The sequence below is a fragment of the Colletes gigas genome, unplaced genomic scaffold (assembly GCF_013123115.1).
Source record: "Colletes gigas isolate AHSC1104 unplaced genomic scaffold, ASM1312311v1 Colletes_gigas_Sc00029, whole genome shotgun sequence".
Taxonomy (NCBI): Eukaryota; Metazoa; Arthropoda; class Insecta; order Hymenoptera; family Colletidae; genus Colletes; species Colletes gigas.
Window position 1 is genome coordinate 1,024,678 of NW_025106658.1, and position 11,321 is coordinate 1,035,998.

At 39.6% G+C, this 11,321-nt stretch overlaps 2 protein-coding genes across 2 annotated transcripts in view; both read right to left on the bottom strand.

Moving 5' to 3' along the window:
• The window catches only part of LOC122401899 (mannosyl-oligosaccharide 1,2-alpha-mannosidase IA-like), a 667,988-nt gene that overhangs the window by 199,291 nt on the left and 457,376 nt on the right, over nucleotides 1–11,321 (bottom strand). The window lies entirely within an intron of this gene.
• Nucleotides 10,365–11,219, bottom strand: LOC122401901. The gene is made up of 2 exons (XM_043404329.1): nucleotides 11,086–11,219; nucleotides 10,365–11,006 (listed from the first exon to the last, which is right to left on the bottom strand). The coding sequence occupies exons 1-2, from the start codon at nucleotides 11,169–11,171 to the stop codon at nucleotides 10,394–10,396; spliced, it is 699 nt and encodes a 232-aa protein (XP_043260264.1). The 5' UTR covers nucleotides 11,172–11,219; the 3' UTR covers nucleotides 10,365–10,393.

The window sequence follows — 11,321 nt, forward strand, 5'->3', positions numbered from 1 at the left end:
AGCGATACGTGTTAATTTCCTGGCATTCTATCGAATACATATTGAAACAAGTTATCACTGGTATATTGGCAAGATGTACTTATTGACATTTCATACGATTTAAAGTAGCATTAAGACTTCAACGAGACGACAGAGTGGTTGGGCTTATCAATGTTCTGAATTAATATTTATTTAATGTTAAAACACGTTCTCTATCCTCTATTCTCTATTCTCTGTCCCCCTTTAACACATTCAGCCCCATTATCTGTGCTACCATCATGGGTGTGCCTTTAGCGTAACATATATTACTATAAAAATATAATTTGAAGTCAGTACAATTAGAACCTACAGAATTTGTTAACACTAAACTTACCACGAACCGGTCAAATGTTTTTAAAATTTTGTTTAGAATTTCTAACGCACAATGTTATTATAGCGCATATATAACGTCACGATTTTTCTTATAGCATACGTACAATGAATTTTTCAATATTCACTTCAATTCTTATTGTTTGTTTTCTGAGAAAAATTGTAGTCACTTTTGTCTATAACGATCGGGCGTTTTATTTTGGCCTCTAGAATCTATTAAAATCCATTAAAATTGTCCCAGGAGTGACCGAACACCCTGTATATAGTCCAGTATTCAGTTTCCATTGTCTTAGGACAGTCTAATAACGCGTATTAAAAATACTAAAACTTTAGACGCGTGCAGTTCCGAGACTACTAGGGTTTTATTAATTATTAAGGTATTGTTAGAAGCGGCAAGGCCTCCCCTTTAAAACGGTTTTTGGTTTTTGACGATCGGACTTTCCGTTTTCGAGATATCGTAATTTATGTAAAAGGTAATTTTTAAAATTCCGCTGTCTCTCGCTTCCCCATGTTGGACAAGGCTATTAACGCGTATTAAAAATAGTTAAACTTTGGACGCGTGCAGTTCCGAAACTACTAGGGTTTTCTTAATTATTGAACGACCGTTGGCAGCGGTGAACCTTCCCCTTTAAAACGGTTTTTGGTTTTTGACGATCGGACTATCCGTTTTCGAGATATCGTAATTTATGTAAAGGGGTATTTTTTTTAATTTGACTATCGCTGTCTCCGTCTGACGCGTCGCGCCGGACCTCTTTGTCTCTCACGTGCACGTGACTATCGTGGCCCAGTGACCTAGTTTCTCTCGAAGCACGTGCGGTCAACGACCTTGACCAGCAAAATGTAAACAAACACTTCCGGACCCTATATCTCCGAAACTAGCCACCGCATCGACTTGAAATTAAAATCGCTATATCTCCGGAACTAATTACGCTATCGACTCGCACAAACGCTCATTTTAAAGGGCATTTCATCCTCTATCTGATGACTATAAAAACCATTATAATTTATTTTATCTTCCATGTTTATTTTGCAATTTACTTTGACGCGATCGACTTGAAACTAAAATCGCTATATTTCCGGAACTAATTACGCTATCGACTCGCACAAACGCTCATTTTAAAGGGCATTTCATCCTCTATCTGATGTCTATAAAAACTACTATAATTTATTTTATCTTCCATGTTTATTTTGCAATTTACTTTGACGCGATCGACTTGAAACTAAAATCGCTATATTTCCGGAACTAATTACGCTATCGACTCGCACAAACGCTCATTTTAAAGGGCATTTCATCCTCTATCTGATGACTATAAAAACTACTATAATTTATGCTATCTTCTATGTTTATTTTCACATTTACTTTGACGCTACATACCTAAAGAAGTTTCAGCAATTCCTACTGATCATACGACTGTATATTATACATCTAACCCAGACCTAACCCAGACCTACAGAATTTAATACAAAATTCGAAAGAGACGTGACTAGTTAAAATTGAAATTAAATTTTTTGATGGACTATTTGACCAACGATTTCCCCAAGTTTGTTGTCGTTTGAACATCCACTTTGAAGGGTTGTGGGGCTCCTGAAATCGTGCTCCAAAGCCATAACCCATTAATAAGGGGAGGATCATTAGCTTTCCCCCAACCGTGATATTTCCAAAGTCAAACTAAGCGGGCGTATAGAGTCTGAAGAAGCATCGCCAGCAAGTCCGTGGAGGACTGCTACGAGACGGATTACGGGTAGCCGCGTTTGCTGATGCCCGGCCAATCCATGGAAGTGGATCCGGCGATCGTCGGTGGCCCCGTCGGAGAATCACGGTGTCTGATCGCAGTGTGTAAACTCGGGACAGAAATACGACAGCCGAAGGGACCGTGGTATGTGCTGACTCACGACTATCGGGGGCTACCGAATTCCCCGGTGGACCAGCTCAGCAACCAGGATTCGATTCTAAACCGTTGACTCCAACGGAACAGCGGTTTCGCGTTGTTGATGCAAAAACACCCCGAATTCGACGCGCTGAGCTCGTCGAAACACTATATTTTTAATCACGTTCACTTTTATCGCGATTTTTCTTTGCAAACCAACAGTGAACATTGATTGTTACACCACAGACGAGGTATAGGAGTAGATTTGATATGCAATGTACTTTTTTGGCCCATTTTTCTGGGGTTCTAGGACCTCATTACCATTTTCGTGTCAACGAAGAGGAAGTGAAACTTGAAAGATTGCTTTTAAACGGAATGGAAGATGTAGAGTTCAGAATTGGGTATTAATTCTTCGCCAAAATACGCGTTATTTGCTTCTTGAAACATCAAAATCCTACAATCCGTTCAGAAGTTACGACGTTTTAAAGATACGCATGAAATTTTGGACATTTCTGACCTGAAATCATTTTTTCGTTTAGGAATTTTTATCTCGAGAATGGTTAGGATTTCGGTGATATGTGTAATGACCAAAAGTGATTGTAATCGATTCTTACAATCGAAAATAATTATTTTAGATCAATTTGAAAAATTTTTTTTTCGTCAAAATACTTCACACGTTCTCGAATTTTTTTTTCGAAAATGAGTAGGATTTCGAGGGTATGTCTAATGATAAAAAATGATTGTAATCGATTCTTACAATCGAAAATAATTTTTTAAATCATTTTGAAAAATTTTTTTTTCGTGGAAAAACTTCACACCTTCTCGAATTTTTTTTCTCGAAAATGAGTAGGATTTCGAGGGTATGTCTAATGATAAAAAATGATTGTAATCGACTCTTACAATCGAAAATAATTTTTTTAGATCAATTTGAAAAATTTTTTTTTCGTCAAAATACTTCACACTTTCTCGAATTTTTATCTCGAAAATGCGTAGGATTTCGGTGATATGTCTAATGACCAAAAATGATTGTAATCGACTCTTACAACTGAGAATAATTTTTTTAGAACGATTTGAAAAATTTTTTTTTCGTCGAAAAACTTCACACCTTCTCGAATTTTTTTTTCGAAAATGAATAGGAATTCGAGGGTATGTCTAATGATAAAAAATGATTGTAATCGACTCTTACAATCGAAAATAATTTTTTTAGATCAATTTGAAAAATTTTTTTTTCGTCAAAATACTTCACACCTTCTCGAATTTTTATCTCGAAAATGCGTAGGATTTCGGTGATATGTCTAATGATAAAAAATGATTGTAATCGACTCTTACAACTGAGAATAATTTTTTTAGAACGATTTGATAAATTTTTTTTTCGTTGAGAAACTTCACACCTTCTCGAATTTTTTTTCTCGAAAATGCGTAGGATTTCGAGAGTATGCCTAATGATAAGAAATGATTGTAATTGACCCTCGTAACCAAAAATAATTTTTTCAGAAGGATTTGAAATTTTCTAATTTTGTCGATCTCCACCCCCTGTCGATTTTTCTTTAAAACCGGAAACTCGTTGAAGAAACATTGACTTTTCGCGTGTAAACATTGGATAAATTATTCTCAACATCGACACACGGTCCAAAGTTCCCAAAATCTCCGATAGAATGTTGTGTAGAACATTGTATATGCCCTCGTGTGCATGCATCGGTTGCTGGGAGTCCAGAAGACAAGCAACGGGGCGAGCAAACAACCGGAAATCGATGGTCTAGGTGAATACATCGAAGCTTCTCTGCTTTAAGCTTCTCGAAACACGAGTAACAATGATTTTCTAACGATCAAAAATTAACCGAGAAATTTTGTTTCATTTTATGTTTACTGTGAGGCTTGTTTTGTACAATCGCGAGGTTCCAGCGTCGATCGAATAGCCCGGTCGTCGCGACGCTTCAAAGGCGCGAAATCCGTCGCTTCCTTTAATCACCTTCCTGAAAAAGGGCCATCGATTTTTCATATTACCCTCGGAACACGCGACGGAGGCGTGTTTCCGTCGCAACGCCGTCAAATCAGAACCCCTCCTCTGAAAGAGCGACGACGGATAAAACGAGAGAAAATAAGAGGGAAAAAGGTAGGAACTGGCTTAATCACTCGGCCATTTGTCGTCTTCGTTCGACCCCGTGCGCCGGAGAGAAAGAAAGATAGTTTGGTTTTTCGATGACACGATGTCGAGGCACCGGCTTTTTAACAGGATGTCACGCGTGCTCGTTCCACCTTGTAACAGCTGTTACATGCATTCATCATTCCGCTCGATGTCCCGCCGTATTATCCTCAGCCCTCTCAGCGTTTGCAAAACAGCTGCTACCTTCGAATAGATTTCACTTCGAATGGTCGTTGCTGTTTTCATCGGGAGGGGGAGGGAAATAACGCGTTTCCCGGGGCAAATATTACGGATTACGCGATTCATTACCCCTTCCACGATACTTCTCGTCCAGGCAACAATTTACATTTCGTTCCATACAATTTCCAGTCAACCCTCGTTAAATTTAAAAGTAGCGTTAACCCTTTGCACTCCCATGTACAAGCTAACTAACTAACTATTTAACATTCTTTCAAGTCCAAACCAAAGAGACATCATACACTCGAAAATGACAAAACACAGCAGTAGTGTAAATGAGACAGATATTTCATTGAATTTGTTTGTTTAAATCCTATTTTTTAGTTAACGTGAACTTCAAATAAAAGACTTGAAAAGGTTGGGTGGTTTGGTAACAGATATTTAATTGAATTTGTTTGTTTAAATCCTATTTTTTAGTTAACGTGAACTTCAAATAAAACACTTGAAATCGTTGGATAGTCTGGTAACAGATATTTCATTGAATTTGTTTGTTTAAATCCTATTTTTTAGTTAACGTGAACTTCAAATGAAAGACTTGAAAGGGTTGGGTGGTCCCGGGAAGAAAATTGAGATATAATTCCGGAGTGCAAAGGGTTGCGGGCAGTGACGTTCGAATTGAGAAATATTTTTTGAACGAGGGGGGGCACGAATTCCAGAAACGCGTCCCATGAACGGTCCCGAGGCGCTCCTTGGAAATTAGCACAGATTCGAGGCGGTGGCGACGTCCGGGAAGCGTCGAGGTAATATAACTTTTGCTCGTAAACGAGAGGGAGAGAGAGAGAGAGTGAGATTCGGGGACAAATCAGTTGAGCTCTCGCGATGGTAAGCCTGCAGAATCTATCTAATTTAGGGTCATATCGGAGAGGAAGGGAGGGAAGATATACCGGCGGTACGTAGGGGAGATTTGGCCCCGAGGACGAAACCACTAATCCTTGTGTGGTAATCGACGATTTCCGTCCCTAAATTGTTCTGGCTCCGTGGGGGGGGCCACGGAGAAGACCCTACGGAATTAACCTTAAAGCGAGCGCTGCTTTTGTACCCCGAGACAGTAGCTGAGGCATAATTGTTTCGATCATCGACCGGTCTAGTCGTGATCGTCCACGAGAAGACGGTTAATTTTTAACATAGAGAACGGTGCTGCTTAGAGAGACGAGGGCGAGTCGTAAATAATTCCCTGCTCGAGCACTGAACTGACCAAAACTGTTTTGGGGAATTCTAAATGACCGTTCGTTTTAGACGTCGTGTTTGCCTTATTTTAGGGGGGTTGAACAGTTCAGAAATAGCTGTCAACAAGCTGAGAGGAAGTGTTAGTGCAATTTTTCGTGTAAGTGACATGGAGAAGTCAAAGATGAAGGTGCAGTAGCAAAAGGGACAAGTGTGGAATTGGTTAGCTAAGTTTCGTTTCGGGGATACCAGCCTTCAAGATGAATCTAAACCGGGACAGTCAAGGCCATAATCGATGACAGTGTTTCGAAAGCCTAGTGGAGCAAAACTCATGTCAAATAACCAGAGAATTAGCTGATAAGTTGGAGACATCCCTATCTATTTGTCGCCACCTGGACAAACTAGGAAAAGTTAGCCAATTAAACGTATAGGTTCTAATTTTTGGGGGGAAAACAAGGTGGATAGGATGATGGTTACCACTTTGCTCTTATCTTTAGAGGAGATGATCAAGTACGAAGATGTTACCTGAAAAAGACAGTAGGTAGATAAAGATAAAGAACTTCAAGACCTAACCCAGACCTAACCCAGATCTAACGCTTGAATTATATGTGTAGAATGAAGTGTTAAATATTATTGGCAATATATAGTATTTGCTTGGCCCTCTAATTAATCATTGGATATAACCCAGACCTAACCCAGATCAAATCTAGATCTAATCTAGATCTAATCCAGACCTAACCCAGACCTAACGCTTGAATTATATGTGTAGAATGAAGTGTTAAATATTATTGGCAATATATAGTATTTGCTTGGCCCTCTAATTAATCATTGGATATAACCCAGACCTAACCTAGATCTAATCTAGATCTAATCCAGACCTAACCCAGACCTAACCCAGATCTTATCCAGCCCTAACCCAGACCTAACCAAGACCCTAGATCTGGGTTAGGTCTGGGTTAGGTCTGGATTAGATCTGGATAAGATCTGGGTTAGGTCTGGGTTAGGTCTGGATTAGATCTGGAAAAGATCTGGGTTAGGTCTGGATTAGATCTGAGTTAGCTCTGGGTTAGGTCTGGATTAGATCTGAATTAGATCTGGGTTAGGTCTGGGTTAGGTCTGGATTAGATCTGAGTTAGGTCTGGGTTAGGTCTGGATTAGATCTGAGTTAGCTCTGGGTTAGGTCTGGATTAGATCTGAATTAGATCTGGGTTAGGTCTGGTTTAGGTCTGGGTTAGGTCTGGGTTAGGTCTGGATTAGTTAATAATCCAAATTATCTTAACCCTTTGCACTCCTATGTCGAGTGTGATTCGACATTGTTGGATTATTAATAAATAATCCTTCACAAAACTGAATCTAACAGTGAGAAACACTGTCCATTGTCTGTAGTCGAAGACCGTATGGGGCACCATCGGTTCTAGGGGCCTGGGTCTGTCTTTGTCATCGAAGGCAAGGGACATAAACACGATGCAGGCAATGGTTTCTCTCATTTTAAGTGGACACCAGTTTTCCTTTTTATGGGACCTAAGCGTCGCGTCACTTCCTCTTCAGTTTTAGCAGAGTAAAGACGTCCTTCTAAACCGAAGAATAAACTTTCATTTAGTAAAAGAAGGACTACTACTTTTTCACCCAAATCCAATAGACATCAATTTTGATCTCAGGAGCACCTTCGTCAAGTCTCACTCGACATTCTTTCAAGTCCAAACCAAACAGATATCATACACTTGGAAATTACGAAATACAACAACAGTGTAAATGAGACCTAACCCAGACCTAACCCAGATCTAATCCAGATCTAATCCAGACCTAACCCAGACCTAATCCAGACCTAACCCAGACCTAACTCAGATCTAACTCAGATCTAATCCAGACCTAACCCAGACCTGACCCAGATCTAATCTAGATCTAATCCAGACCTAACCCAGACCTAACCCAGACCTGACCCAGATCTAATCTAGACCTAACCCAGACCTAACTCAGATCTAATCCAGACCTAACCCAGACCTAACCCAGACCTAACTCAGATCTAATCCAGACCTAACCCAGACCTGACCCAGATCTAATCTAGATCTAATCCAGACCTAACCCAGATCTAATCTAGATCTAACCCAGACCTAACCCTAATAGAAGAAGAATAATCTATTATAAGTTGCTAAAGCGTTATGTGACAGTTACAGCAGCCTTGTAAACTGGATAATTGAACAGGACTCAAGAAAAATTACAACAGAAACCCAGGAAAAAATTTTTGGAACTAGGATGCGACACTAAACGCAAGAGATATATGATTTCTCGATAATTAAACATTAGCTAGACGTTATTATAATATCAGACGTCGACGTAGCGATTACAATAGCACCGAAAGTGGTCACGTCTCGAGGGAACAGACAGTTTTGGTAATCTATATGACGTCAGGACTATCTTGAGACATCTAACGCTAATGAAACGCCTTGGGCCAATAGGAAATTGTGCCTCGGTAAACATTAATAAACTTACACACGCGCCACGTTTACCGACGCATCAAAGTACACCTGAACGTGTACACCGTATGTGATCTTATCGTTCGATAGAACCTCCAGAGATGTTTACGAAAATACAGAAAAATACGCTCAGGAACTACTATTGTATCCTTCCAAAAATTCTAACGGAATTATTAAAATCTATTCGAGTTATTTGGAGGAGATAAATTCGATCGTCAGGTTCGACGAACGCGTTCCACCGATGAAGAGTTAAGAAAGTAATATAGCGTGCAAACAATCTGTATTTCGGTGAATCTTTATTCGGGCGCTTTTCAGCGCCATTCGACGGACACTTCCACAGAAATAAACGGATAATTGAAATGGACGAAAGGCCTCATCAAGCGTCGCGTTGTTTCGCAAAAATGAAACTCCCCGCAGTTCTTGTCTCTCGTTCGGAAATCGACTATTGGAAACCAACCGACTCACAAAAGAGTCCCGAATAATAAGAAAGTCCTCCGCAAAAGTGGTCAATCGAACGTTACCCATAGTTCCACGCATGATGCTTCATCGATGAAGAATTGTTCTCCACGGAAACTCATTCAGAAACCTGTCGATATACTTAAAAAATTGGTTCGAATTAGTACAAATCTGCCTATTCGTAAGGGTTGAAAATCTCGAATAAAGTTTCAGTGTTTTTGTCTATGTATTTGATGTTCGGGCAATCGTAAAAATGGTGAAATGGAGGAATTTTTCGCTCGATCGCATATTAATACGTGCAACCATGTCCAGAGCGGAAATCCTCTTATGCAAAGATTACGTTTGGCCGAATTTAAGGCGGCAACTAATCGCATAATACTTGAGTAGTATAGCTATGGGGATTCTAACCCATGGGGCAATGAGGGGAGCGTGCGGCGAGGGGAAGGTAGGGCGCGCGGGGGAGTGCGGCGCGGAGAACTTTAGGCGCGGGGCCTGTGGGGAGTGGAAGAGTGGTTGCGCGCACACGAGCCGCGGAGTGGGGGATGTCAGGGGATTAGTCCAGGCCGAGCCGCCGCGGAGACCTCTTCAGACCTGGCCCGCCGTCGGAAATTTTTTAAGAGGGGGGGGAATGATCCCCGAAAACTTTTCATACCGAACCGAGGGACGGGATGACCCCCGAAAATTTTTTTTCAACACCCACAGTTTTTTTATTGTCCTTTCGGCGTTCTCGGTACGTTTGTTGAGATCTAAAAAAAAAAAGAATTACATAATGTTCTCCTAAGAAAATATTTACAGCTAGCGAAAAAAAAACAACACATCATTCGGCTCGTAAATCTATTCTTTCTATTTATTATTCTAGTACTCGTATAAATTCAGATTTTTATAGTTCACTGTGGTTAGGTTTGGTCAAACTCTTGCAAAACGCGTTATAGAAAATGGTTAATATCATTACGAAACACAAGAAATAAAAAGTTTCATACTGTATACTAAATGCGAAAATTTACTCGAAAAAATGCAGTTCCTCTTTCATCCAGAGTCGAGTCGAGTCTCGCGCAACGATGCGTTTTCGCGCTTTGTCAGCGAGTACGTTATCTGCTACGTGCCTTTCGACGAAGTCGTTGCTACGCGAATATGCAATATCGTGTTCGCGACACGCTGCGTCCAACGGATTAAAATATAAATTAAATCGACGGTCCAGCCTTAGATTTATGCGAGGAGAGAATGTGGAAGACGGGTAAATAAAATTCGAGAAATAATATATGTTTTAAAATGACACTATATTGTTACAATAGAAGAATATATTGTTTTTTGAAACGTCGAATCTTAGAATTATGCGAGGAGATAAGGTGGAAGACGGGTGAAATAAAATTGGAGAAATAATATATGTTTTAAATGATACTATATATTTTTTGTTATGTTTAAAGGAAAAAATACAAAAAAATAAAGAAATAAAAAAATCGGATTAAAATATAAATTAAATCGACGGTCCAGCCTTAGATTTATGCGAGGAGAGAATGTGGAAGACGGGTAAATAAAATTCGAGAAATAATATATGTTTTAAATGACACTATATTGTTACATTTTTTTTATGCGAGCATCAACTACAATATCATTGATGGCACATCCTAACAGTTCACAATCTACAAGATAATCCTTGCAGTAATATTCACTGTCGCGTATGATTTTAGCAGCACTACGCGTATCTAATGTTTCGGTAATATATTGTTACGTTTTTTCTTACGAGCTTCAATTACAATATCATTGATGGCGCATGCTAACAGTTCGCAATCTACAAGATAATCCCTGCAGTAATATTCGCTGTCACGTATGATTTTAGCAGCACTACGCGTATCTAATGTTTCGATGACAGCATTGCTCTGTTGCAACACGTTAACAAAAGTTATAAATTTTTTCCTCACATCTTCTACAGTTTGATAGAGCCGCGGATACACATAGCTTACACATGGCTCAAGATTAAATAAAAATGCTACTGTATTCGGTTTGAAATACAGCGACTTATTATCAATTGTCATCTTTACAATCGACGAATCAAACATCCGACAAAATTCCACCGTTAATTCATTAATCTGCATCAATGATGATCCAGGCAATTGTGCACGTTCTTCGATGGTTGTACAGCAGTCGAATAGTGAGTTCCATGTATGCCATGGTATTCTAAGATGATTCCCACGATTATCACCGAGAAGAATTTCTACATCGGCTGTAGGTCCTACGCTGATTCCAATTTCCAAATATTTGCAGCCCGTGGATGTTAATGCGTATCTTCTGACCATGACACGCGATGGTTGGCGTGGCCTAAAAAGCATAATCATGAAAATTACCTTTTTTCATGAAAAAACATAAATAAATAAATAAAAAAATTATGAAAGGTTACCTGTTAAATGTATTCTCCTTGCATGGAGATACACCATCATCTTGCCTGATTGGAACGTAATAGCCCACGGCACTGGTACTACACATTGTTTTTCAGAGCACTATTTGTTCCGTCGAAAATTCAGCGAAGCTACTGAGCGATTGATGGAATAGCGTCCGGGGAGACGGCTTAAATAGAGGTGCAATCCCCACCACATTTTATTCTAAAGCTACCATTTTTCCCCCCATAATGCTTTT

What these genes read in the sequence shown, in the direction of transcription:
- LOC122401901 (XM_043404329.1), bottom strand. Translation starts at nt 11,171, where the DNA reads ATGTGTAGTACCAGTGCCGTGGGCTATTACGTTCCAATCAGGCAAGAT. An exon ending in AAGGAGAATACATTTAACAG is followed by an intron (nt 11,007 to 11,085) that starts GTAACCTTTCAT and finishes TATGCTTTTTAG; the next exon opens with GCCACGCCAACCATCGCGTG.